This window comes from Ascaphus truei, chromosome 8 (genome assembly GCF_040206685.1).
Source record: "Ascaphus truei isolate aAscTru1 chromosome 8, aAscTru1.hap1, whole genome shotgun sequence".
In the NCBI taxonomy this organism is placed as follows: domain Eukaryota; kingdom Metazoa; phylum Chordata; class Amphibia; order Anura; family Ascaphidae; genus Ascaphus; species Ascaphus truei.
In genome coordinates, this window is record NC_134490.1 from 51,570,159 (window position 1) to 51,596,942 (window position 26,784).

The 26,784-nt window shown below is 43.3% G+C and overlaps 1 protein-coding gene and 1 long non-coding RNA gene across 9 annotated transcripts in view; one reads left to right on the forward strand and one right to left on the reverse strand.

Moving 5' to 3' along the window:
- ATRNL1 (attractin like 1) overlaps positions 1 to 26,784 on the forward strand; it is a 662,687-nt gene that overhangs the window by 126,472 nt on the left and 509,431 nt on the right. For all 8 annotated transcript variants that reach the window (XM_075611983.1, XM_075611984.1, XM_075611985.1 and 5 more), the window contains 2 exons: positions 2,605 to 2,788; positions 14,196 to 14,350. In XM_075611983.1, coding sequence (XP_075468098.1) covers positions 2,605 to 2,788; positions 14,196 to 14,350 — 339 coding nt within the window. The remainder of the gene's footprint in view (positions 1 to 2,604; positions 2,789 to 14,195; positions 14,351 to 26,784) is intronic.
- LOC142501709 (uncharacterized) lies at positions 15,321 to 22,322 on the reverse strand. Its single transcript, XR_012803559.1, has 2 exons — positions 21,678 to 22,322; positions 15,321 to 17,728 (listed from the first exon to the last, which is right to left on the reverse strand). It is a non-coding gene; the product is annotated as an uncharacterized LOC142501709 (long non-coding RNA).

The following is a 26,784-nucleotide window of genomic DNA, read 5'->3' on the forward strand; positions in this document are numbered from 1 at the left end:
TACTGCAAACTTAGTATAGAAATATAACCGACAATATCTCTGAAACGTAAGTTAGGCTTTACATGGTGATCCTATGGCTTTAGGCTGCAGTTTATTTCCATACCTCAGTCCCTCTAATCCAGGGGTGGTCAACTCCCGTCCTCAAGGGCTATGAACACGTCAAGTTTTCAGGATTTCCCTGCTTCACCACAAGTGGGCCAGTCAATGACTGAGCCACCTGTGCTGAAGCAGGGCCATCCTTAAAACCTGACCAGTTGGTGGCCCTTGAGGACTGGAGTTGGCCACCCCAGTTCGATGCAATTGTTATTTTTGTGGCCTAAAACCGCTGACCCCTCACACCCCAGAACTCCCGCCCCTTCATATGTGCTAGTTTGTGAGGTTTTCTTTAGTACAGTGGTATGCGTAGAGCCGTGATGATCTGCAGCGCTGCTGCTATTGGTACTTTGAGTTGGGCCTTAAGGAAAACTTGGATAAAAATACTGTTTCCTTTTCTTCCCCCGAGTCCTTGTGCACTTCAGTAGTGTGGAAATGTAACCGTGCAGTACGCCTTACGTGGCTTAGATCGGAGCCCCAATCGTGCCCCATACATTATTTATAAATCACTTTGCCGCCCACAGCTTTAACATGCTAACATTAATTGGGTTTGCAGCAATCCTAATAATGTAAATAATTAAAATCTGCGATATTTTTCTAATTATGCTGCGGCACCTCCAGGGCTGGTTGGCAGCTTGAATATACTCCAGTGGAGGCTCTCGGAGTGATCATCACTCTCTGCTTCATACATTTTTGCTTTCCTTCATACATTTTTGCTTTCCTTCATACATTTTTGTGTGTTTGCCATAATCCAAGTTTCAAACGTAATTCGTTCCGGTGATCAAAAAAAACCCAGTTTTGAATACCAATAAGATATGGATGGCCAACACCAGACCCCAAGATCCCCCCCAACAGGTCAGGTTTTCAGAATATCCCTGCTTCAGCACAGGATGCTCAGTCTTTGACTGAGCCACTGATTGAGCTATCTGTGCTGAAGCTGGGGTATCCTTAAAACCTGACCTGTTGGGGGGGTCTTGAGGACTGGAGTTCAGCACCTGTGTTCTAGTTCAAGGAAAAAATACATTCAGTAGTTATTGAGGTGTCTGACATCCACTGTCCATAGTGCCTTCTAATCCCCTTCAAAACCAAAAGAAAGATCTTGTCCTATTGGGTAAAGGAAAGATGGATTGTTCAACATACAAAATACACATAAGGCCGCGTCCATGTTTTGCGATGAATCACATTAATGTGAATGGTAATGGCTATAGTGTGCGCGCGTGTGCACATGCATGTGAGCATCGGGAAGAGCGAAGCTACAGGAGACAACATTATTTGTCTTTGCAGTGCAATGGCTGGGTCACGTGAGCGCCCAATGAGGGCGAACCAGCCCCTTGACATCACTGACACCCCCCCCCCCGACACACCCCCATCGCGTCTGCCTACAGGACTGAAATCTCTCCTAAACACGAGGACAGCTCATCCTCTAATTCATTTTTCATTCACATGTCTCAAAATCTGCCTTATCCCATAATCACACAGTATACAGAGCTGCAGCCAGGGATTCTGGGTAATGACATGCAAATGACCACTCACTTTTTGCATCCTACCTTCTTTAACATGGACCCATATAAGCACATGCCTGCCGTGGAATGGGCCGTTTGGCCGCGACCAAAATTGCCACGGTGCTACACCGCCAGGACTGCTCTTCACATGACTCCTTGCCGCAGGTCACTTCGCTGTCTTCCACTATCGCCTTAGGTCACCTCACCACCTTTTTCTGCTTCTCCATTTTGGCGTTATTTTTGTTAAATAAATCCTGACACGGTGTAATATGTCATGTGCTGTTGTTCATCTGAGGTTGTATTTACCTAATTTTTAGACCTGCTAAGGAACAGATGATTGTTACTATGTCCAGATATCTAGAACCATGGAATTCAAAGAGGGTGTACTTTCTTTTTCACATGACTGTATGTAAATCTGTCTTTAAAAAAAAAAGGAAAGCTATAATTTTAACTGTAATTTTGAAGTCATCAAGGACAAACTCGTCTGCAAATGTAGAAAATCTTCCTGTTTTAATAGTGTTTAAAGCAGCAGTTTGTCCTTACTCCCTTTTTCCATTAAATAAGTTGGAAGCGGGGGCTCCGGAGCAGAACCGCATTACGGCTTCGGGGACCCCCTGGTTCTTGAGATACTTACCCGGGAAGGTGGGTATTTAAAGCATGGATGGTTGTCGTCGCAGCTTCTTAGTGGGCAGCGTAATGTGGGAGAATTAAACACCATTTTGTTTCTTCTAGAGGAGATGCTACTAGTGGCATCTTCCCCGCTAAGTATCTCAAGAACCAGGTTGGAGCTGAAATGAATGGGGTTCAGCTCCCGAGAACCCCTGCTAGTTTATTACAGGAGTTTTCTTGCTGCCATGTCATGTTTCCCTGGTTTCCAGTCTCATTCTAGCTCTTTATCACTATAATGCCGTTTCATACATTGTCCCATCTCCTACTTTGTCCTTCCTATTTTAGGAAATACATTCAGCAGACTGCTCATGTCTTTAATGTGTCACCTTTGTTTTGTCAGGGTCCAACACTTGGCTAGTTCCAGAGACAAAGGGAGCCATTGTACAAGGAGGGTATGGTCACACCAGCGTATATGATACAACTACAAAATCGGTGTATGTATATGGTGGATACAAAGCATTGCCAGGCAACAAATATGGCCTTGTGGACGACCTTTACAGATATCAAGTTAACACTAGGACTTGGTAAGTGCTCCTCTAATTTTATCCATACTGTATACTCCTGAAATGTCACGAAGTGTAGCGGGGAAGAGACGTTTGTAAGCCACCAGTCAGTCTAGGTGAAATAGGACATACAGGACTATGTTTACGAAGTGGTCAAGCGAAGGAGCCATAGGGTTCCATACGACCTACTGTGCAACACTTGGTAAATATGGAGAATACAGTAGTCTTGGGTAAATAATACATGTCCATACCAGTGGCTAGAGAAATTAACTTTATCAAATGTCTAAGATAAAGGCAGAATAATTTTTCTAAATGTATGGGCTTCTTGTCGCTCCCCAGAATAAAAAAAAAGCAGCCGTTGTTGGACACACACACACACACACACACACACGTATATGTCTGTGTGTAAAAATTAGTAAAAACCTTTCTTGCTTTAATGCATTGTAACACCGCCGGAAGAAGAGTTCAGTGTATCTCGAAAGTTCGCACAAATAAAAGCCTTTTGTTAGCCACAGAACAGTATCGTCTATTTGCTTTTGATTATTAAGCTTGGCTATATATATATATATATATATATATATATATATATATATATATATATATATATATATATATATATATGACAGGCACTTCTATATGCAAAAAAGTGACATTAATTGACTGAACGTTTTGATCCCCACTGGGACCTTTCTCGAGCCGAAACGTTAAATCAATAAATTTCAATTTATTGCATATGGGAGTGCCTGTCCCTTTTTTCTGTACCTTTTTGGACAGTGTGCACCCTCCCTTTACCTGTTATTTTTTGTTTTGTGCATGCCCTATTTCTGATATATATATGTATATAGACACACACACACACACACATACATACATACATAAAGGCATACCCCGGTTTAAGGACACTCACTTTAAGTACACTCGCGAGTAAGGACATATCGCCCAATAGGCAAATGTCAGCTCACGCATGCGCCTGTCAGCACGTCCTGAACAGCAATACCGGCTCCCTACCTGTACCGAAGCTGTGCGCAAGCGGGGAGACTATAGAGCCTGTTACACATGCGTTATTTACATCAGTTATGCACATATATGATGATTGCAGTACAGTACATGCATCGATAAGTGAAAAAAAGGTAGTGCTTCACTTTAAGTACATTTTCGCTTTACATACATGCTCTGGTCCCATTGCGTACGTTAATGCGGGGTATGCCTGTACGCATTTCTAAAGTGTCTATGTTGGTGTGATCGTGGGAAAGTAAAGAGAAGCGCAGGGACACACACAGTGTATTAAAGATTACTGGTAAAACACATGAAACAATAGATCAGTAATACCCTTACAGGAAAAGAGATCTTTTAGGCAATATCACCCAGATCCAGGGTTCAGGCGCTAGATTCCGTATCCACACTCCATGTCTCGCTGTTAGCGGAGGGGGTGCCCGGTCAAAACTCACGGGGGGAATTTAGGACCAATAGCCACCCCCCTTGAGTTCTGACCAGACACCCCCTCTGCTAACAGCGAGATGCGGAGTGTGGATACGGAATACAGTGCCGGAACCACTGGGCTATTTTTTTACTGATTGCATTAATACTAACAGTATCTCCAATGGAGGAAACTGCTGCCACTCATTTCTAGCCCCAAAGGAAGAATCAGTGTATAGAGAATACAAAGGGTTTGACTGTAACAATGTATACAATATTTCACCTTAAAAAGTAGACAAACCACCAATTCTTTGCTTGATCCTTTAGTGATTCCCCATGGGATGAGTTTACTGTAATATATAAATTATTCTGTGTCCAGCTAACATTGACCTTTTCTTCCTCAATTTTCCCCTTCACCTTAAAGCTGTTTCAAGATCAAACTTTATCTCTGCGAAAATTTTCCTCCTCCGTTGGTTTAATATTTGCCTGCAGCATTGCTGGCTCCTCTCTATCTGATTAGGGTTTGCTGTGGGGCTAACTTGTTGGAAATTTTATGAAACGTGTGAGTCTGATTTGACTGCACGCTCCTTCATTTAAATGCCATTAGCTTGTGGCAAATTGGCAACATTAGCAAAGTTTCATTTCTTTCCCTTCCTCCTCCTGCTCGTATTCAAAGATTGCAAGACTGCTGTTACATTTGATGCCCTCAATGGCCCCTATTCAATATGAAGCCCTGATCAAATGAATGGGATTATTAATAATAATAATAATAATAATAATATGTTCTTGTTTAGACTATTCTCTAGCACGAGCAAGACGCCTTCACAGTGTATTGAATAAGAGTAAATAGCTTAAGCTGATTCATTGACTGTTCTCTGATGTGTTGAGTAACATATTGTAGTCTAAGGGTGCTCGGCTTCAGGCCTCAAGACCCCCCAACTGGTCAGGTTTTCAGGATATCCCTGCTTCAGCACAGGTGGCTCAATCAGTCCCAACTTCAGTACAGGTGGCTCAATCAGTTGAGCCACCTGTGCTGAAGCTGGGATATCCTGAAATCCTGACCGGTTGGGGAGGTCTTGACAAGTTAAGCATCCCTGGTTTAAGTGGCTAACTAGCAATAGACAACCCATGACTAGACTATTAGGCTACTAAAGGTTTTTTATTTGTACCACTGTTCTAGTCCAAAGAAAAAATACTCAGTAGTTATAGCTGAGTCTTACATCCACTGTCCATAGTGCATTGTAATCCCCTTCAAAATCAAAAGACGGTTCTGTAATTCGAGGTCAGTCTTGTCCTATTGGGTAAAGGAAAGTTGGATTGTTCCGCATACAAAATACACATAAGACATCCGATGCTCTGCCGATTTTGGTTACTTTATTTCTATTTTCTCTAAGGAAAGAGGGTGTGGGAGATTGTTCATACAGTATATAGAGATAATCATAAGTACATGCATAGTAGTTACAAGGTAGATGATGTTGAAAGCGGCATATGTCCATCAAGTTCAACCTATGCTAAATGTGGGCACTATTGCTAAGCCTGCTGTCTACAAGCACTCCTAAATCGTTCTCCATCAAAGATTCTCCTAAATTATCCCCATGTAATTTGTAAGTTGCCTGTTTATTCTTGTTTCCCAAATGCATAACCTTACATTTATCTGTATTTTACCTCATCATTTACCTGCCAAGTTTCCAGTCTATCCAAGTCCTTTAAGAGAGATATTACATCCTGCTCTGATTTTACTACCTTACACAATTTAGTGTCATCAGCAAAGATGGAGACTTTCCTCTCTATGCCAACCTCAAGGTCATTAACAAGTTAAAAAGCAGGGGTCCCAGTAGCGATCCCTGAGGTACTCCACTCACAACGTTAGCCCAACCTGAAAAAGTTCCATTTATGACAACCCTCTGTTGTCTATCTGTAAGAGATGTGTGCAGAGGTACGCAATGGAGACCATTTTTAAGGTGAAATTAAAATAAGGCTTTATTGTCTGTTCCTTTAAATAGCACAGCAAATGCCTATTTTACCAGGTCCAATTTGCTTTTTTTTGTTTTTTTTTTTTAAACAACATTCTTATTGGGTTTTCAAGCAGAAGAAAGTAAAACAGTCAAGAGTGATGGGGGGGAGGGGGAGTCTGGTTAATTGCCTGCTGCACCAGGTCCCTGCTGGATTTTAGAGAGAGTTTCTTCAACGTGAATAAGTCCCTGTTGCACTACTCTTCAACTAGTTTTGAATCCAGGTGCAAATATTTTTACCGGGTCCAATTTGTTTTTTTTGATTTTTAAACAACATTCTTATTGGGTTTTCAAGCAGAAGAAAGTAAAACATTCAAGAGTGATGGGGGGAGGGGGTACATAAAAAAAGGGGAGAGTTAGGGGGGGGAGAGGGGGGACAGCATCATGGTGAGTCAACAATTCTTAATACTTTAAACAGTTTTGAGGTCGAGTGGTGGGAATGAATAACATGTGGGAGCGTATTTGACTGGGATAAAAAAGCCGGTCTTCGGGCCTTAAATAGGACATCATAAATATTCTGTAGATGGGCGACGGGAAACATCTAAACTTTCTACGGGAGAGGAGTGGGGCTAGTTGATTTTGGGGGTTATAGGCTCAGAGAGTCCAGGTCTATATATAGACTTACCTGCGTTGCCTATCCAGGGAAACCAGACTTCAATTTGCTTTATTTTGTACATTAACCTCGTGTGTGTGGAACCGTATCAAAAGCCTTTGCAAAATCGAAGTCGACCACATCAACTGCATTACTCTGGTCTAAATTCCTACTTGCCTCCTCAAATAAACTAAGGTTAACAAATAAGAACTTAACTACTTAAGAACTCTTGGATGTATGCCATCGGGGCCAGGTGCTTCATTTACTTTAATTTTATCAAGCCGCCTATGAATTTGTTCCTCAGTTAACCAATTATTCGTTAATATAGAGGTTGTGGCTTCCTCCTGTGGCACTATTTTTGCAATTGATTCTTCCCTGGTAAATACAGAGGCCAAGATTTTGTTTAATACCTCTGCTTTTTCTTTATCTCCAATAATTTGTCAACTGATCTCACACTGGGTCGTACATTTTCGTTTATATTTTTTGCTTTTTTAATAAGGTACTTCAAGAACTTTTTAGGGTTGATCTTACTTTTTATTGCAATCCTTTTTTCAGTTTAATATTTTTCTAATTTGATTGCCCCTTTGCAACTTTTGTTGCATTCCTTATGATTCTGATATGATGCTCTGTTCCTTCTGACTTTTTAAGAATGTAAATGTCTGCCTCCTTTTATTTTTTTTCCCGTTTCCTCCCCGACCTGTTTATTTAGCCACATTGGTTTAGACTTGTTTCTTTTATATTTATTACCCAAAGGTATACACTGATAAGTGTGCCTTTCGAACAATGTTTTACAGACTGACCATTTTTCTTCTACATTTTTCCCTGCAAAAAAACTCTAATTTATTCCTTGTTGATTATTCCTCAGTTTATTAAAATCTGCCTTTCTAAAATTTTAAGGGGTCCATGCTATGTGTTCGATTACCTGTGATAGCAAAATTCCCAAAACGGGTGCGTAGCCGGCGGCGTGATGATCACCTCTCTGAAAAGGCCAATTTCTTTCATCTGCAGAGAGAGCTAGTATTAAATCTACACTAATATTACATTTTATATTAAAACAGCTGCTACCCACAATAAACAATAAAAACACAACAACTATAATACCCACCTCCTCTACCCCCACATGATTGATACCAGAGGCTGCGGGGGTCCGGGGGTCCTCAGGTGGTCCCCAAGGGTTCTCATGTGGTCCCCGCGTGTGTCTGTGGGCCCTCGGGTGGTCCCCCCGGGTGTCTGGGGGCCCTCAGGTGGTCCCCTCAGATGGTCCCCACTGATCTGCAGTACCAATCCTGTGGCAAAAAAATGTGCAATACATTGAAATAAATACACCCCCCTCCCCCCCAACACATACAGTTCAGTCATGGGCAAAATAACTATTTATCCAGATATGGATAATAGTGCATTTGCCCATTATAAAATAAAACATTAGCCAGCCAGCATAAATAAATAAAGTAAATAAACCTTTCTACTTTCCTCTGCCATCATGAAGGGCATCCTCATCAGCATACTGCAGATCCATGTCCTCCGATGCCAGCAAGAATACCTGAAAAAATTCAATCTAATGGCCCCTAACCCCTTAATCGCCGTAGCGGTTAATAACTGCTATAATAATTAAGGTGTTAACCCACCCTCCCCTGCTACCCACCCGGGAGGCCTAACCACCCACCCCTGGACCACTATACCAACCCGGTACCCATTGAGTGACATAGTGGTACATCATACCCATATAATATGGGCATAAGCCACTATAGCAGTCAATAGTCACCCTAATAAAAAAGCACGAAGGCCAAAAATACACAATAATAAAAGATATACACAAGCACCTAAACACCCCAATTCAATAAGTAAAAGCACTAGCCAACCAATTAAATGAATAAAAGGACTAGCAAACAAACAATGAATGAATTTAAACCAGTAGCCAACAAAACAAATAATTAATTTAAAATGCTAACCAATCCTAAAATGCACTAAAAACAAGCCATCCAAATTCCAAACAATTGAATCCAAACAATAAAAACAAATAGAAAAAATAACAATCAATTCAAAACAAGCATTTGCTAAAAAATGCATTGGCTGTCACTGTATTTATCTGTACCCTTAAAGGGGCACAGATTAATACATTATCAGTCAATGGGCAATCACAAACATAAAAATAAATACAATGAAAAAACCTGAAAAAAAGACATTTACATACATTCAATATTAATCTTACCTTTAGAAGTCTTAACCCTCCGAATCCCATTGTATCTGCAAGCTCTTGTACCGCGACGTCATCACCCGCAATCCAATGCCATCCCCCTGGGGACCACCTTAGGGCCCCCAGACATCCGCGGCCTCTGGTATCAATCGTGGGGTAGAGGAGGTGGGTATTGGTGTTTATTGTCGGTAGGGGTAGGTGGGTGAATGGGGTATTTGGCCCTTGATGGGTAGAGGAAGGGGTTAACCCCTTCATTGCCTTAGCGGTTAGCCACGAAGGTAATGAAGTTGCCTGTAAATGCATTTTTATTGCATGGGATTCATGCCGGGGGCCTCCGGTGCTGATATTAATGGGTATCAGCTCCGGAGACTCCCGGCATCAATCCGATGCAGAAAAAAAAGCATTTTTTTCTAAGTCCTTTCTCCCCGCGTCTCAGCCGCTTCTCACCAGCCCCGTGCCAACTTTTCCTGGCGTGAGGATTTTGGGAGAAACTCACCTTTCTGGAGCCACGATAGGCCTCGATAACCTAATCGCGGCTACTAGAATTGCACGAGTTTCAGAACCTGCCGATAAGTGGCTTATCGCTGCTCACCTGGAGATTTTTTTTTTTCTTATAACGGCTGAAATTTTTGGCTATTCATGCCTTTATCGTCCATTTATCAAAGCTTACTGAATAGCAGTAGGCATTTTGGCCTATAAGTGCTCAATAAGTGGCCTATCGACGCTTATAGCATACAGTAGGCCTTTAAGTCTTTGTTGAAGCCATGTACTATGGTTTTTGATTACAAAAAATCAAATGATACCATGTTATGATCACTATTTCCCAAATTTTCCCAGACTTGAATATTTGGTATAACTTTTACATTGTTTGATATCACCAAATCCAGTATTGACCCTCTCCAGGTTGGTTCCTCAATAATTTAAGTCATGTAATTGTCTTTAAGCACTCCCAAAAACCTGTTTCCTTTCATTATAATGCTAATCATTGCCCCAGTCTATGTTTGGATAATTAAAATCACCCATTAGGCACCAGGAGAGGAATTTCCCCTCTGTCCTTCCTACTGCATCTCAGGGCCCCACCCCATCCCTCTGTGCTTCCTGCCCGCTGCAGGGAATTAGTGTGCGGGCAGGGGGCCGGGCCGCCTACAGGGGGGGAGAGCGGGCCCCCCAAGAGCATGGGCTATGGCTACGTCCCTGCTTGTATTGTCACATTGTAAAGCGCTGCGCACACTGTTAGCATTATATAAATTAAATGATACACAGTGTTGGAAGGCTGCAGCATTGTACAGGGTAACTGCTTGGAGTATCTGCAACATTTCATGTGCTCAATGAAACATAATAAACTGAACCAAATGTATTTATTTACCTGTAGAAAAGGTTGGGACTATTTTGCTAACGAAGAAATGCAAAGTAAATACTATGTAGACTTGTATTATGTGTTTAAAAGGTATCTATTACACATGTCTATAGATTTACATTGTGAAGCAGTATATCAGGATATTATAATGATACATTTAAATAGATATGTATGAATAGATCCACGCTGCAGTGGCAGTACTTTGATATTTCTCACCACCTCTAATATAAAGGTAAACGTGTCAACAACAAAGGCCAAGTATTTCACCTTATATTTCAGTCATACTGTGAAATACAAAAGTTGGATAATTTGTTTGAGACCAAAAGAGACTTTGTAACTCTGTCTCCTATGTATGCATGGATGGCACACCGGCTTCTTCTTCTCTTTCTCCAGCGACACACTGTCCTTATCTGTCCTATCTCAATCCCTCTTTGGCTGTGGCCCCAGTGGTCACGGCTGCACGTGTGCCGGAGCACCTGGCGGCGCATGCACCCCTTTCTGCCGCATCCTGTGGTCTGCGGTTGTGCTTTCAGAGCAGGAGATCCGACGGGGGAAGGGGGGACGCGGCCATGATGTCACGCGGCTGGTTCACCCTCATTGGCTGAACCGCCGCCGTGACGTGGCCAAGGCTCGGCCGCCGTGTCAAAAATCTTGTCTTTTGGCCAAGGCGGTTGCGCATTGCGACTTCTGAGCAGACGCACACACGCCTGCCCCATAGAGGGCTGTGCCTTGTGTGCGGCACACCCGCCGCAGCAGTTACTGGGACCTAGCCTTTCATTTGATTATGTGTTTTTCCACCAAGCCAGTGGAAAGAGCCCATCGTTGTACACATTGCCTGAAATTGAATTGAAGTTGTTCAGATTTGAAGAATCCTGCCAAACATTGTGACTTTCAGGGTGAAATACATAGTTCTGTGGGGAGGGTAGAAGGAAAGAGAGAAAGCAAATGCAAAAAGTAGACCCGTTTTGATGTTTCAGTATCTAGTTCTAAGCTTGGGTACCAGGCGATCCTCCGATACAGAGCAGGTACCTGGAGAAAGATCTCTCAGGTGGCCAATCCCACTAACTCATACTCGTATAGAGATGCAAGACTATCTGTAATCACATTGTAAAGCAGAACCTCCAATAAACATTTACTTCCAGTCAGGAATAAAATATTTGATGAGGTCTCAATCAGAAGTTGTAGCCCAGGGGCAGCAAGATTATTGAAATGTCGTGTAGCCCAGCGGTGTATTAAAAATGATATACATGATGTACATGTGCAGGAAAATGGTGCAAACTTCATCAGTAGACAAGGTTAAGAGCAACTCAAACCTGGTGGTATTATTGATATATATATATATATATATATATATATATATATATATATATATATATATATATATATTCACAGGGTTAAAAGCCAGCAAATAAATCAGACCTTGAAAGGGCAAGTTTGGCCTTGGGCTCTCTGGCCTTTACCACAAAGAATGACCCATATATTAAAGTCGGTGTAAACCAATATTGATTTTTCATAGTTGAATTTGATATGGTTCTATATAATATGTGACCTTTCCTGTTTCCATATAGTTTTTTATGTTGCCTTCTGGGAGATGTCATAAAAACAGTGTTATGATATTAACTTTGAGCATCCCCAAAGCACTCAAAGATTACAAGAAAAAAAAGAATAAATACTGTCTATATCCTCTCCAAACCCACTTAGTATTATAGGGATAAATAATCTCACAACTAAATATATGTGCGATGGTGCTCAATTTCTAAATCCCAGGGTGAAAAAACAGAAATACACTCGGAAATACCTCCATGTGTATACAAATTCAGGTATGTGATGTACATATGGACATGCAAATCAAATATGGGTGTCACTTTTCGTATCGGCCCTTTCCACAGTGTTTAGTCTGAACGTCCAGGTCTGGAATAAGGCTAGGTCCCTGCTGCCTGCTGCAGCGCCCGCTATGGCGGGCTCTGCAGGGAGAAGAACCGCCCGTCAATGGGGCCGGGGCCGCTACCCACCTTGCCCGCTGCGTTATACGAACAGATTTCCCCGAAGACAAGAAATCTGTGCTGGCGACGGTGCGCTGGCCACGCCCCCGCGGTTCAGCCAATGAATGCGAACCTGCAGGGTGACGTTGTGGCCGCGCCCCCTGCCACGCTCCCCCCATCTTTCCCCCTGCAGCTCACTGCAGGCCGGGGATCTCGGCTGCATGCGCCGCCAGCCTGGCAGGCGTGCATACAGCACCGACACCGGGGCCTCAGCCTTAGGAAGTGACTAGCCAGCCAAACAAATAGGGACATCAACGCAAGACGTTTAGCACTAGATTCACTAAAGGTTGATAAGAGCTGTGTTAGTAATTGCTGTTGTTAAGAAATATGATTGCTACAGTTCTTATTAGGACTCCGTATTCACCAAGAATCATTTTTTTCAGAAACGAGTAGCGATATTCATCTAGTTTGCCTACACAAAAATTGTAATAAGATTGAACAGCCGTAGAGATACAAATAAGCGATCATTCATAGAAATGCGCCTTAAATGGCTCTACTGATGCAATGGTGGAGGGGGGAGAGATAGCACACATTTCTAATCCCTTTCTTTGATGCTTGGGGCTAAAAATGCATGTAAAGGGAATAGCATATACCACAAACACCCAACAAATAAAATACAAAAAGCAGAACATTGATATGTGCAAATAAAAAGCTTTTAGTAACCCAAGTAGCCAGCTAGTCATGGGTTGTCCATGGCTAGCTGACCACTTAAACCAGGGGTGCTCGGCTCCAGTCCTCGGCCCCCCCAACAGGTCAGGTTTAAAAGATATCGCAGCTTCAGCACAGGTGGCTCAATCAGAGACTCAGTCAAAGACTTAGCCTCTGATTGAGCCATCTGTGCTGAAGCAGGCAGGGGCTGATTGAACCACCTATAGTGAAGCAGGGACTGATTGAGCCACCTGTGCTGGAGCTGGGATTTCTTTAAAACCTGACCTGTTGTGAGGGCTTGAGGACTGGAGTTTAGCGCCCCTGATTTAGACTTTTAAGGGTACTATATTAATATATGCTACATTCTTATTATTATTTACTTATATTAACCATTGTAGGTTGGCTAGTTTTATCTTGCCTTTGTCTAAAGTGGCCATTATACACATAGATATGATAAGCACAAAAGGCCAAGTGTAGCCTGGGGAAGGTGAGATTTTCTGACAGTAGCTGATATTACCAGGTATCCCGCTGTAGTTAGTACAATGTCAATCAGCAATTTGTTTTTACTACTCATTTGCATACACTGCATTAAAAAATATCCCTGACATATCGCCGTGATGAAAAGGCCGTTATTATTACTGCTATATTACTGGCAATATGGATTTAAATAGGTTGATAAGTTAAGTAGGTGGTAAACACTTTTGCAGGCAGTCTTTGGTTATCCAAAGGAATCCGTTCTGGAAGTAGCGTTGGATAGTGAAACCGCTGTAAAGTGAGTCCCATGTTAATCAGTGGCGGTGAGCGTTGGGTAACGCATTCCGGCGTAGAAAAACAGCCCATAGGGTTGCATTGTAAAGCGTTGGCTATGCCATTCATTGTAAAGTGAAACGTTGGATAACGAGGACTACAGTACCTGTAACACCATCTTTTCTCTTCATTTATTGACCTGCAATGAATCTAGGCCAGAGAGGGATCTTTCTCTCTCTCTCTCTCTGTGTGTGTATGTGTGTTTGTATATATATTTATATATATATATCTCAAGATAACAGACGGAAACATTGTTCTTTTTGTCCATCTGCTTTTCCCGTAGGTTGATTCTCTGGCCATAGTATACCTTCCCACAGCAGTGGATATTTACTCTAACTTTTGTATTCATATGTTTTCTAGGACGATATTGAAGGAGAGTGGACTGTCCAGGTATCTTCATTCTGCAGTGCTGATCAGTGGAGCTATATTGGTGTTTGGTGGCAATACTCACAATGATACTTCTCTGAGTAATGGAGCAAAGTGTTTTTCTGCTGATTTTCTCGCCTACGATATAGGTAGGTACAGTATAGGTGGTTACTGTTGCACCTTTCAGCACGCCGTATTTTGGATTTTTTTTTTTTTTTAAACATGGTAGTGTTCTAGTAGAATTCTACCACAGTTGCAATACCTGTATAGTGAAAAACGGGGTGTTACATGTTCTTTTATGAGAGAAACATTGCACCCGTACATACCTGTTCTACGTGTACTTCCATGGATGATAAATACTGTACTTTTTATTTGTTTGTAAGACGTATGGAACTACTCACTTTATGAGAAAACCCAAAAGAGAAGTGAACCTCCTGACTGACAAATAGAAAGACTGATTTGAGAAAAACATCCAACATTCTATTCATTTATATACTAATTCATTTATATACTAAGTGTACAGTATTCACTTGTGTTTTCTAATTATTTTTAGTTGGTCACTTGGGAAAGACGGATTGCCGACAGGTCCCCTTGTACAAGTTTGAGACAAGAGATGGCATACTGCAGAACACTAGTCAGCCACCCATGGTCTGGTTTAACAGCCAGCTCCAGGAAAGCAAACAATTATTATTTATATATATATATATATATATATATTTATGTATTTGTATATATATATGTATTTGTATATATATATGTATTTGTATATATGTATATATATATATATGTATATGTATATATATGTATGTATGTATGTATGTATGTATACATATACATATACATATACACAGTGTTCGACAAATCACCCAAAAAGCTACTCGCCCAACCAAAAAATCTACTCGCCACCTAGTCCCGCCCCCAACCCCGCCCCTAGTGAAAATAAATAGTGCCCTTTTGTATTCTCCAACGTCTTAGCGTGAAAATACACCGTCTGCCCGACTCGAGATGACTTCAAACCTCCGGAGGATTTAACCCACTCTTATAGCGCTGATGATCTGGGAAAACAAAATGGCGGACGAGCTCGGGAGAAGACAGTAATTGAGTCAGACAACCACCAAGGAAGCTTTGTCAGAAAACTGTTCTCTCATTTATTGAAGGTCTACAGCCGGTTTATATAGCAAACTTGAGCATAGAAAATAGCACAGATATGAGAACATACTTCCCCTTTTACTTCCCAGTCTGTCTATATCAGCAAAATGACAGTTAGACAATTTATGGTCTGAGAAAGGGGCTCAATACCGATTTAGGAGGCCGCTAAGGAAATGGCAGTATATTGTGAAATGCATTGTTGTGTAACTTATGCCCGGTACGGCTGAAGACAAGTTCCTGTTTTCCACAGGGCAAAAATAAGTCTGAATAAGTCTGAACAAACATAGTTCATCTAAAGATAATTAGGTGACAGGTCAAGTCACATTTCTCAGACCTGCCTGCACAGCACAATTGCATATGGCATGTGATTAGTTCCTGAGACTTAAACGTTAGTACAGAATAGTTATAGAAAAATGGTTATCCAGCAATCAAAATGGAGTCCCCCCTTATATGCACATTTACAATCCCCCCTTTTGTCATCACAAAATGACAATTAACCTCTAGGATATGGGGGTCTCGTATTGGATTTGAATGTTATCATAATCCATCAAAGGTATCTGGACTCTAGTGGCAGTAGGTCCAGAGTTATGTATCATATTTGGGAAATTGTGAATGGGGGTATTAACGTTCAGTGATGCATTTGTGTGATCAACTGACTTACCAAAAGGCATAATCATTTTACATAAAGATAAACACATAAATTTGTAACATGAAATAATAACAACTAATACTACAAATATGCAAACGATAAATATCAGTCCCATAACAATTCTCTTTCCCTCATTTTGTCGTGGGTCCATAACCTAACAACTACTATATTGTTTTTGATATTGTTGATATACTTTGTCGTACTGAAATAGTGGTGCAGGTTTTGGGGGTCCGAAGAAAATAAAAATATATATATATATATATGGCCACAGGAGTTCTTGTTTGTAGAGAGATATATATCGGTGTGGCTGGTATGATATCTTTTCTGTTTACCAAGTTGACTATTACTACAAAACCTATTACCAATTTCTAAATTACTATTCACACTGCTCTTCTGTAACTACTAGCACATTATGGCGGCTAAAATTTGTGAAAATTGGTGGGGGCTAATTTCTACCGGGAGCGATTGCACAAATATCCATCTTGCACGCATCTTTCATACTGCATTTATTCAGAATGGCAAAACAGCAAAATGGCTGCTATGGTAAAAAATGGCTGACTTATGATCCTTTCCTTGTGGCTGACACACGCCTCTGGGTGACCTCCCACTTTCCTCATAGCCTCATATCCAATCTTCTTAGTCCCCTCTTATTCTTTAGAGACAGTCTATTTAAAGAACAGTTAACCATTGCATAGTCCTGCTGGACCAGGAGATTGTCCAATTGTGCCTTGTCATTCTTTTTCGGCCATTATATCGGCACAGTTGATTTCTTCTCGGTCTCTTCTTCTGGGGGACTGCTGACATCACCGGAAAGAGGCATAGCGTCGGTGGGGGTGCAACGCACTTCTTGATCAAAGTTTACTGCATATGACACATACATAGAGAGTGATGAGTAGGACAGACACACACACAAAAGCATCCAATAGCTTCGCTTCCAGAGAACTAATCCAACCACCAAGTCCCAACAAATCCCATCCGTCATCTCTACCTTTAAACACTGGACTATTTTCCCCAAATAACATAAACTATTCTAGTTGCAGGGTAATGTTCTATCTTCCCTAGGGCAAACTCTTATTTCTACACCCTTCGTAACCAATTTCTTATAGATGGTTCTACAAATGTCTTATATCATATTGTCTTTTTCTCAAGGGGTTAAATATAACACTCATTTTTCCTGGGGTGCAACCTATTGAATATAGATAGTATATTGGATTATATTATACATAAAATATGGGCTTTGTTTACTAGGATTCCATTGTGTGACAAAAGGTGTGCATATATGCTATACACAAATCAATAAAAATAAAATAACAATTACTAAACAAAATATACCTGTTCCTACCCTATCGTCTTTGTGTGCACACTATTTACAAAAACCTAATAGACTATACATTTATAATTAAAATAACAAAACCTGTAAAGAAAAAAGATTATTAAAAAGTTCAAAGTTCATATGTTGAGGCCTGGAATTTTGGCTGTGTCTCTAGGCTTTTCCACTTTGGATACGGTGTAGATTGAAGCAACTGTGGGTGGTGCTGGGATAAGTTTCATATGCGTAACGTGGATCCAAAAAGAGACCTCTGCCACTTTATTTGCTGTAGTGGTGATGAGTAGTACTTTTAATAGTAGTAGTAGCGCCTTTTCATCTGGGATGAAGAACGTTCTTGCGTAGGAAATGCTTGACCATTAACCCATCTCTCGTAGGTGCACTTTCAACTTTGACATGTGCCTAGAGAGACTCAAAAATATATCAGTTGCATACAATACTTACTAATTGTTTTACTACACAGTCACTGTGGTCTTGACCTTGCTACAATATAAATTCATTCAAATTGGTGCCTCAGCTATTGCCAAACCAAAAGAAAAAAAAAATGGCTAAAATAATTCTGTATAGAACTCCAAACTAATTACTTGTAATATAATTTCTTTGAAAAGTGCCGAGCACACTGCCAACCTTAAAAGGCACTCAGCATTATTCTTAAAAATAATAATAATAATTTCAGATTTCGTTCATCCCGGGCACTAACCCATCTAACTTCTGGGCATAGACAGCTATATGATAAACAGCAATAATACCCCTCCTTTGTTCACATAATTTTATATATGAACAATATTACAGAAAGGATAACAGCATTCAAAACATAACTAACTATTGTTGTTTGATCTGTAGTTAAACTAACTTGAATCCTTTGGGTATAAAATTTGCATTAAAAACACTGAAAACACTACTGAATATAAATATAAGCAACTATTGTCTTCTGACAGAAACATCCTGTAATATAAGAAATTATAGACACAGATTTAAAAACTTTTTTTTTTTTTCTCGGATTGGAACAAGCTTGAAATAGCTTTCTGGGCATCCTGCCAAAACCTTGGAACAAAATAGATAAGAAAAAAAAACTGTTAATTACATTACAATATAATTTGGGACATCTAAAAATGCAGCTCCTCACACGGCCTGATAAGAGAATAAAATGTGACACACAAAAGAAACAAAAATAATACAACAAAAATTACCAAGACAAGGCAATGCAAAACTGTTTGATCCTGCTCGCAAACTATATTAATAAAACAGTTAAACCTAATTTGTAGCTACAGAGCTTCGGTTAATTTTCGTGTCTCAAATGTATCTCCGCACATTTTTTACAACTGGAGAAGGGGGGCTATCTGGGCTGCTATTCTGATTCTCTCTCTCCCTCTCTCTCTCTTGTCATGGAAATAGAGAAGTTGGAAAAGGATGTCTTTCTGGTTTTAAGAAATCATCGTCTGGCCAGAACGAATAAATCCTCAAAATATACCAGTGACCGGGCTGAATTATAATTTTTTTTTTCCTTTTTTTCTGACATTTGCCCATTTTTTGTCCTTTTCTCTATAACCAGTCAAACTCTCCCTTTCCCATTATTGATTAGTTTGCGTTTTAGTGGGGGTGTTTCTCACCTTTAAAATTTAAACTTAACATGAGCAATTAATTATGTTCTTATTTCAGAAACACTTGCAAGTACCTAGATAATAATTGTATATATACAATAAACCGACATTCATATTATTCAATGCACATAAAACTTTCACATAGTTAGGATTCACTCAGATTATACAAGCACACAGGGATTACTCAATCAACCTTTTTACCATATTTATAAAATTTAATAAAACATTCTGGGGAAAAACTAATTTTCCTACCTTGAATTTACACACAAAACATATTTTCCACTAAGATTTACAATACTTGAGATTCTCAATACCGGCGGGAAAGACCCGTCTGAATTTAGACAAGAATATTCTACTAAAAAAAATTCTCTGGTTCCCTTCTTAGGGGCTGGTTTGCAATTACTGGAAAAATATCTTGTCTCTTTACAATCATAGCACTTCCTGTCCTTTCTTTTCCCTTGCTTTCTTAGCTTCTCTGCTCTTTTTTTTTTTTTTTCTTCTTACGTTATGTTAAATATAAATACAGCAGTTTGGAGTTATAACACATTTTTTTTTTTTTTTTTTTAGCGTTGTTTGACAGACCTGCATATGCCTGTGCCACAGTGTCAGTGTCTGATTCTGATTCATCCTGTGACTTTTCCCTGTCCCATGAACGGTCCCTGACAGGGGTTAATTCCTGCCTAGAGTCCGTCTCTTCCCCATCCGTACCGATCTGCCTGGCAGGCATATCAATAGGGAGTGGTCTAGGGAGCCTATTGCTTCGGGTTCCCCATGAAGCCATAAGAACTTCTTTATCGGAGACTGCCTCAGAGCCTGTGACCTAGGAAAGGTTAAGGGATCAGGGTTTTTTTTTTTTTTTAGAACAGGGACACTGGGGTAAATTGGGGCTACCTATGGAAATGGTAATTGTCCCGATGCCATAGGGGCAGGGGGCAAATATGCATTTTGAGAGTTATATATATATAAAAAAAATTCAGTTGACAGCACTTAAAAGATGCAATTTTGACACAGGCTGCAGCATATTCCTTATCAGTTTTAACAATGCTCAAATCAACCTCTGCCTCAGCACAATCCTGTGTGTCAGCTAACAATGATTCATATTCGCGTATTTTTTTTTAGCAGTGCGAATAAAATCGTTCCTAGTAGTATTTTTAGGTATGAAAACAGATGATTGCGGTGTAACTAGGACAGGTTTGGCATTACTATGTGCGGGAGTTAATGTTACAGCACATGAATCAGTCAATACCTCTTTAAATTCCTCAGCTAGTTCCCTTACAGAAGCACAAAAATCCTTAACTCTATGATTGCTGGCTCCTGCAGATGACTTAGACGTCACAGAACCTGCTGAAGCAGTGGTTTCTTTAAGTTTTCTTAAAGGCAATTGGTTACGGGGTGATGGTATATCGGAATGAGACGAATCTGAAGTATCGTCTTCCCATTCACTCTCCCTGGAGACAGGGGGTGAAACGAGAGATGAAAATTTTGTGGAGCTTACGGCATTGGGAAGCTTTCTGTTTGGGCTTTCTTTACAGGACGACTTATGATGCTCAGATTCAGATAGGTGTGCCACCTCTGATTCTGCATCGTCTCTCAACTCCACATAGGTGGGTAGAGAGGGCTGTGGGCAAATGCCATTACTCTCCTCCCTGCGTACGGATGCAGGAGGTTTGGGGTGATGACTTGCAGCATAGTGTGATAACGCTGCCAACATGTTAGGATCAAAACTTGGAAAATAGTGGCACAGGTGTGATAGGACTATATGGGGGTACTTGTAACATCACACAAGGCGGTGGCGGTGGGGGTAACACATCAGGAGGTAGAAACTCCTGTGGGGGTGCATTAGGGGCTTGGGAATACATTGTAGTGAGATTATCGGGCGGTGGTGGCCAAATTGGCTCATCACATTTTGGGGCTTTGTTTCGTCTTGCCTCATCAATGTGAGGTGCAACTTTTACCCAAATGCGGCCACATAGTGCCATATAATGCATGTCCCACTCGGGATCAGGCTGAAACCATAGCCATTCAGGATCTCCACCCAAACATAATCCTTTTATCATTATCATATGAAATGCGGCAAAACTACCTTCCCATCATTTAGACAATACAATACACACTTGATTAAAATAACCAAAATCAAGCTCGTTTTGCACTGTAAAAAGATATGGGCAACACAGCGTAATATCATGCACTTATATACTTAGCACTTATATACTTAGCACTTATATACTCAGCACTTATATATCCTACGCACTGATATACTTATCTTGTATATGTTTACGCACAGATAGACTCAGCACTTATATACTTATGCACTTATATATACTTAGCACTTTATATGTCTTATATATCTTATTTTATATATATAACGACATGCCCATGCACAATAATACAGAAAAAAGAAAAAAATCCCTTAAAAATCCCGTACAATCCTCCTCCCCCCTTAAAAAAAAAATACACTTTTCCCACAGACACTGTAAGAGTTTTTCAAGCAGATACCCAACTATATCGCTTGTTCCTATCTCTCAACAGGGACTATAACCCTGTGTATATACTTCTGTCAAGGATTCATGTAATCCTGACTTCACTTTGAGTCCTTTACTCAAGTGTCTCTATGGTTTTTCCTTAACCTTGAATCATCCGGTGCAGCGGTAACTCTAAAAAACTTCTAAACCTTAAAACCTTATGGGCTCTTTGGGCAAGGAGACACAGACGGATAATATACAGATAAAATATATATCTTGTATGCTTACCCCGAATGTGGCTTCTTTCCCAACTTCCGACACCATGAAAATAAATAGTGCCCTTTTGTATTCTCCAACGTCTTAGCGTGAAAATACACCGTCTGCCCGACTCGAGATGACTTCAAACCTCCGGAGGATTTAACCCACTCTTATAGCGCTGATGATCTGGGAAAACAAAATGGCGGACGAGCTCGGGAGAAGACAGTAATTGAGTCAGACAACCACCAAGGAAGCTTTGTCAGAAAACTGTTCTCTCATTTATTGAAGGTCTACAGCCGGTTTATATAGCAAACTTGAGCATAGAAAATAGCACAGATATGAGAACATACTTCCCCTTTTACTTCCCAGTCTGTCTATATCAGCAAAATGACAGTTAGACAATTTATGGTCTGAGAAAGGGGCTCAATACCGATTTAGGAGGCCGCTAAGGAAATGGCAGTATATTGTGAAATGCATTGTTGTGTAACTTATGCCCGGTACGGCTGAAGACAAGTTCCTGTTTTCCACAGGGCAAAAATAAGTCTGAATAAGTCTGAACAAACATAGTTCATCTAAAGATAATTAGGTGACAGGTCAAGTCACATTTCTCAGACCTGCCTGCACAGCACAATTGCATATGGCATGTGATTAGTTCCTGAGACTTAAACGTTAGTACAGAATATTATAGAAAAATGGTTATCCAGCAATCAAAATGGAGTCCCCCCTTATATGCACATTTACATATATGTATATATATGTATGTATGTATGTATGTATGTATACATATACATATACATATACACAGTGTTCGACAAATCACCCAAAAAGCTACTCGCCCAACCAAAAAATCTACTCGCCACTAGTCCCGCCCCCAACCCCGCCCCTAGTCCCGCCCCCAACCCCGCCCCTAGTCCCGCCCCCAACCCCCGCTTTAAAATAAAATATATAAATAAAATACATTTAATAAATTCTTAGTCAGAACAACATTCGTTTTTGACATAAATGTATTTATTGTATTACATTATACTACAATTAGTCCTTGTTACATGTGTGTGTGTAAATGTCGGATCTAGAAATAAAAGCCAGGTGTGAATGACTAGTTTCCTGAACCCCTTAACCAATGTCTGGATGTCCCCGCTTCACAATATCTAAAGCAGCAATCCACCTGGGATCTTACCTGATCCGCAGTCCCTCAATGTCCAGGTACGCTCATTCCCGCAATGTTATACATTGGGGAGGTGTTCATTACCTGTCTTCTGGGTTAGGGGGGGGTTCCGATGTCTTCCGTGTGAAGCTTGAGCCAGATCTGGAAGATAGCAGTATAGGGTAGTTAAGATTTCGGTGTAGTATAGGGCAGTTAAGATATATAGGGTAAATAAGAGATCCAGAGTGTGAGTGACAGAGAGAGAGAGAGTGGGGGAGAGAGAGAGAGAGTGTTGGGGAGAGAGGGAGAGAGAGTGTGGGGGAGAGAGTGTGGGGGATAGAGGGAGAGAGAGTGTGGGGGATAGAGGGAGAGAGAGTGTGGGGGGAGAGAGGGAGAGAGAGTGTGGGGGAGAGAGGGAGAGAGAGTGTGGGGGAGAGAGGGAGAGAGAGTGTGGGGGAGAGAGGGAGAGAGAGTGTGGGGGAGAGAGGGAGAGAGAGTGTGGGGGAGAGAGAGAGTGTGGGGGAGAGAGAGAGTGTGGGGGAGAGAGAGAGAGAGAGTGTGGGGGAGAGAGGGAGAGAGAGTGTGGGGGAGAGAGGGAGAGAGAGTGTGGGGGAGAGAGGGTGGGGGATAGAGGGAGAGAGAGTGTGGGGGAGAGAGGGAGAGAGAGTGTGGGGAGAGAGGGAGAGAGAGTGTGGGGGAGAGAGGGAGAGAGAGTGTGGGGGAGAGAGAGCGAGAGAGTGTGGGGGAGAGAGGAGAGAGAGTGTGGGGGAGAGAGGGAGAGAGAGTGTGGGGGAGAGAGAGAGAGAGTGTGGGGGAGAGAGAGAGAGAGTGTGGGGGTGGAGAGAGAGAGAGAGAGTGTGGGGAGAGAGAGAGAGAGAGTGTGGGGGAGAGAGAGAGTGTGGGGGAGAGGAGAGAGAGTGTGGGGGAGAGGGAGAGAGAGTGTGGGGGAGAGGGAGAGAGAGTGTGGGGAGAGGGAGAGAGAGTGTGGGGGAGAGAGAGAGAGTGTGGGGGGGAGAGAGAGTGTGGGGGAGAGAGGGAGAGAGAGTGTGGGGGGAGAGAGGGAGAGAGAGTGTGGGGAGAGAGGGAGAGAGAGTGTGGGGGAGAGAGGGAGAGAGTGTGGGGGAGAGAGGGAGAGAGAGTGTGGGGGAGAGAGGGAGAGAGAGAGAGAGTGTAGGGGGGAGAGAGAGAGGAGTGTGGGGGGGGAGAGAGAGAGTGTGGGGGGGAGAGAGAGAGAGTGGGGGGGGGAGAGAGAGTGGGGGGGGAGAGAGAGAGTGTGGGGGAGAGGGAGAGAGAGTGTTGGGGAGAGGGAGAGAGTGTGGGGGAGAGAGAGAGTGTGGGGGGGAGAGAGAGTGTGGGGAGAGAGGGAGAGAGAGTGTGGGGAGAGGGAGAGAGTGTGGGGGAGAGAGGGAGAGAGAGTGTGGGGGAGAGAGGAGAGAGAGTTGAGTGGGGGAGAGAGGGAGAGAGAGTGTGGGGAGAGTGGGAGAGAGAGAGAGTGTGTGGGGGGTGGGAGAGAGAGAGTGAGGGGGGGAGAGAGAGAGTGGGGGGGAGAGAGCGAGTGTGGGGGGAGAGAGAGTGTGTGGGGGTGAGAGAGAGTGTGTGGGGAGAGAGGGAGAGAGAGTGTGTGGGGGAGAGAGGGAGAGAGAGTGTGGGGGAGAGAGGGAGAGAGAGTGTTGGTGGAAAGAGAGAGTGTGGGGGGGAGAGAGAGAGAGTGTGGGGAGAGAGAGTGGAGTGGGAGAGAGAGAGAGAGAGTGGGGGTGAGAGAGAGAGAGAGAGTGTGGGGGAGAGAGAGAGAGTGTGGGGGAGAGAGAGAGTGTGTGGAGAGAGAGAGAGTGTGTGGGAGAGGAGAGAGTAGTGTGGGAGAGAGAGAGTGTGGGGGGGAGAGAGTGAGAGTGTGGGGGGGAGAGAGAGCATGTGGGGGGGGAGAGAGAGCGTGTGGGGGGGAGAGAGAGTGTGGGGGGGGAGAGAGACAGTGTGGGGGGAGAGAGAGTGTGTGGGGGGGAGAGAGAGTGTGGGGGAGACAGAGGAGAGAAACGGTGGGTGACACACACAAAGGGGTGGGTGATACACAGAGAGAGAGGCTGGGTGAGTGACTGGCTGGTTGAGTGGTTTGCTGGGTGAGTGGCTGGGTGGGGCAGGGGTGACTGGGTGGGTGAGTGACTGACACTGACTGGGGGTGGGGGGTGACTGACACTGACTGGGGGTGGGGGGGTGACTGACACTGACTGGGGGTGGGGGGGTGACTGACACTGACTGGGGGTGGGGGGGTGACTGACACTGACTGGGGGTGGGGGGGGTGACTGACACTGACTGGGGGTGGGGGGGTGACTGACACTGACTGGGGGTGGGGGGGTGACTGACACTGACTGGGGGTGGGGGGGTGACTGACACTGACGGGGTGGGGGGGTGACTGACACTGACTGGGGGTGGGGGGGTGACTGACACTGACTGGGGTGGGGGGGTGACTGACACTGACTGGGGGTGGGGGGGTGACTGACACTGATGGGGGTGGGGGGGTGACTGACACTGACTGGGGGGTGGGGGGGTGACTGACACTGACTGGGGGTGGGGGGTGACTGACACTGACTGGGGGGTGGGGGGTGACTGACACTGACTGGGTGTGGGGGGTGACTGACACTGACTGGGTGTGGGGGGTGACTGACACTGACTGGGGTTGGGGGGTGACTGACACTGACTGGGGGGTGACTGACAGGGGGGGGTGACTGACTGACTGGGGGGAAGGTTACTGACTGGGGGGGGTTACTGACTGGGGGGGACCTCTGGTGTCACACACATACACATACTCCCATACACACATACATTCATTCACACACACACACATTCTCCCACACACACACACATACACATTCTCACACACACACAGGGGAGGAAAGGCCAGCGACCAGCACCACGCAAATCCCCCACCCACCCGCGCCCATCTCCCGCTCGTGTGGGGGGCAGGCCGACATCCCCCCCCCCAATCAGTAGGGTGGGTGGGAGGCACGTGGCGAGGTATCCCCCACTGGGCGCCCCAGGTGACAGTCAGCCCCGCCGTGGCCGCCACTGCCCTGCTCCCCTCGCCGGCATGTCACAGTGCCTGGCCAAGCTGCAGGCTGCTTCTTCCCCCCCAGCCCGCGGCGGCATGATGCTCGTGGCGGGGGGGGGGGGGGAGGCCAGGCTGACATCCCCCCACCTCATGCGGCGGCTGCGCCATCATGAAGGTAGGGGACGCATGGGAGGCACGTGGTGTAGTGTCGAACACTACATATACATATACACATATATATATATATATATATATATATATATATATATATATATATATATATATATATATTCTGTAGGCCTCGATAACCCACTTATTAGCCAAAATGCCTACTGCTATTCTGTAAGCCTCGATAAGTGGGTGATAAAGGTTTGAATCGCCAATTTTTTAAGCCGTCAAAGAAAGATCGCTGGGTGTGCGGCGATTAGCCACTTATCGGCAGGTTCTGAAACTCGTGCAATTCTAGTAGCCTCGATTAGTCTATCGAGGCCTATCGCGGCTCTAGAAAGGCGAGTTTCTCCCAAATTCTCACGCCAGGAAAAGTTGGCGTGAAGCTGGGGAGAACCTGCTGAGAAGGCGGTGAGAGAGAACATAGAAAAAAATGTATTTTTCCTGCATCGGATTGATGCCGGAAGTCTCTGGAGCTGATACCCATTAATATCGGCAACAGGGGGCCCCCGGCATGAATCCCATGCAATAAAAATGCATTTACAGGCAACTTCATTACCTTAGCGGCTAACCACTAAGGCAATGAAGGGGTTAACTATCACTGCCATGTTTATTGTGGGTAGGGGGGGGGGTGAATGTGGTATTTGGCCCTTGGTGGGTGTTTAGGCCTTGCGGGAAGGTTGCGGGTGGAGTTAACCCCTCCATTACCTTTGCGGTTAATACCGCAATTACCTGTGATAGCAACATTCCCAAAACCTGGCGCGTAGCCAGCGATGTAATGA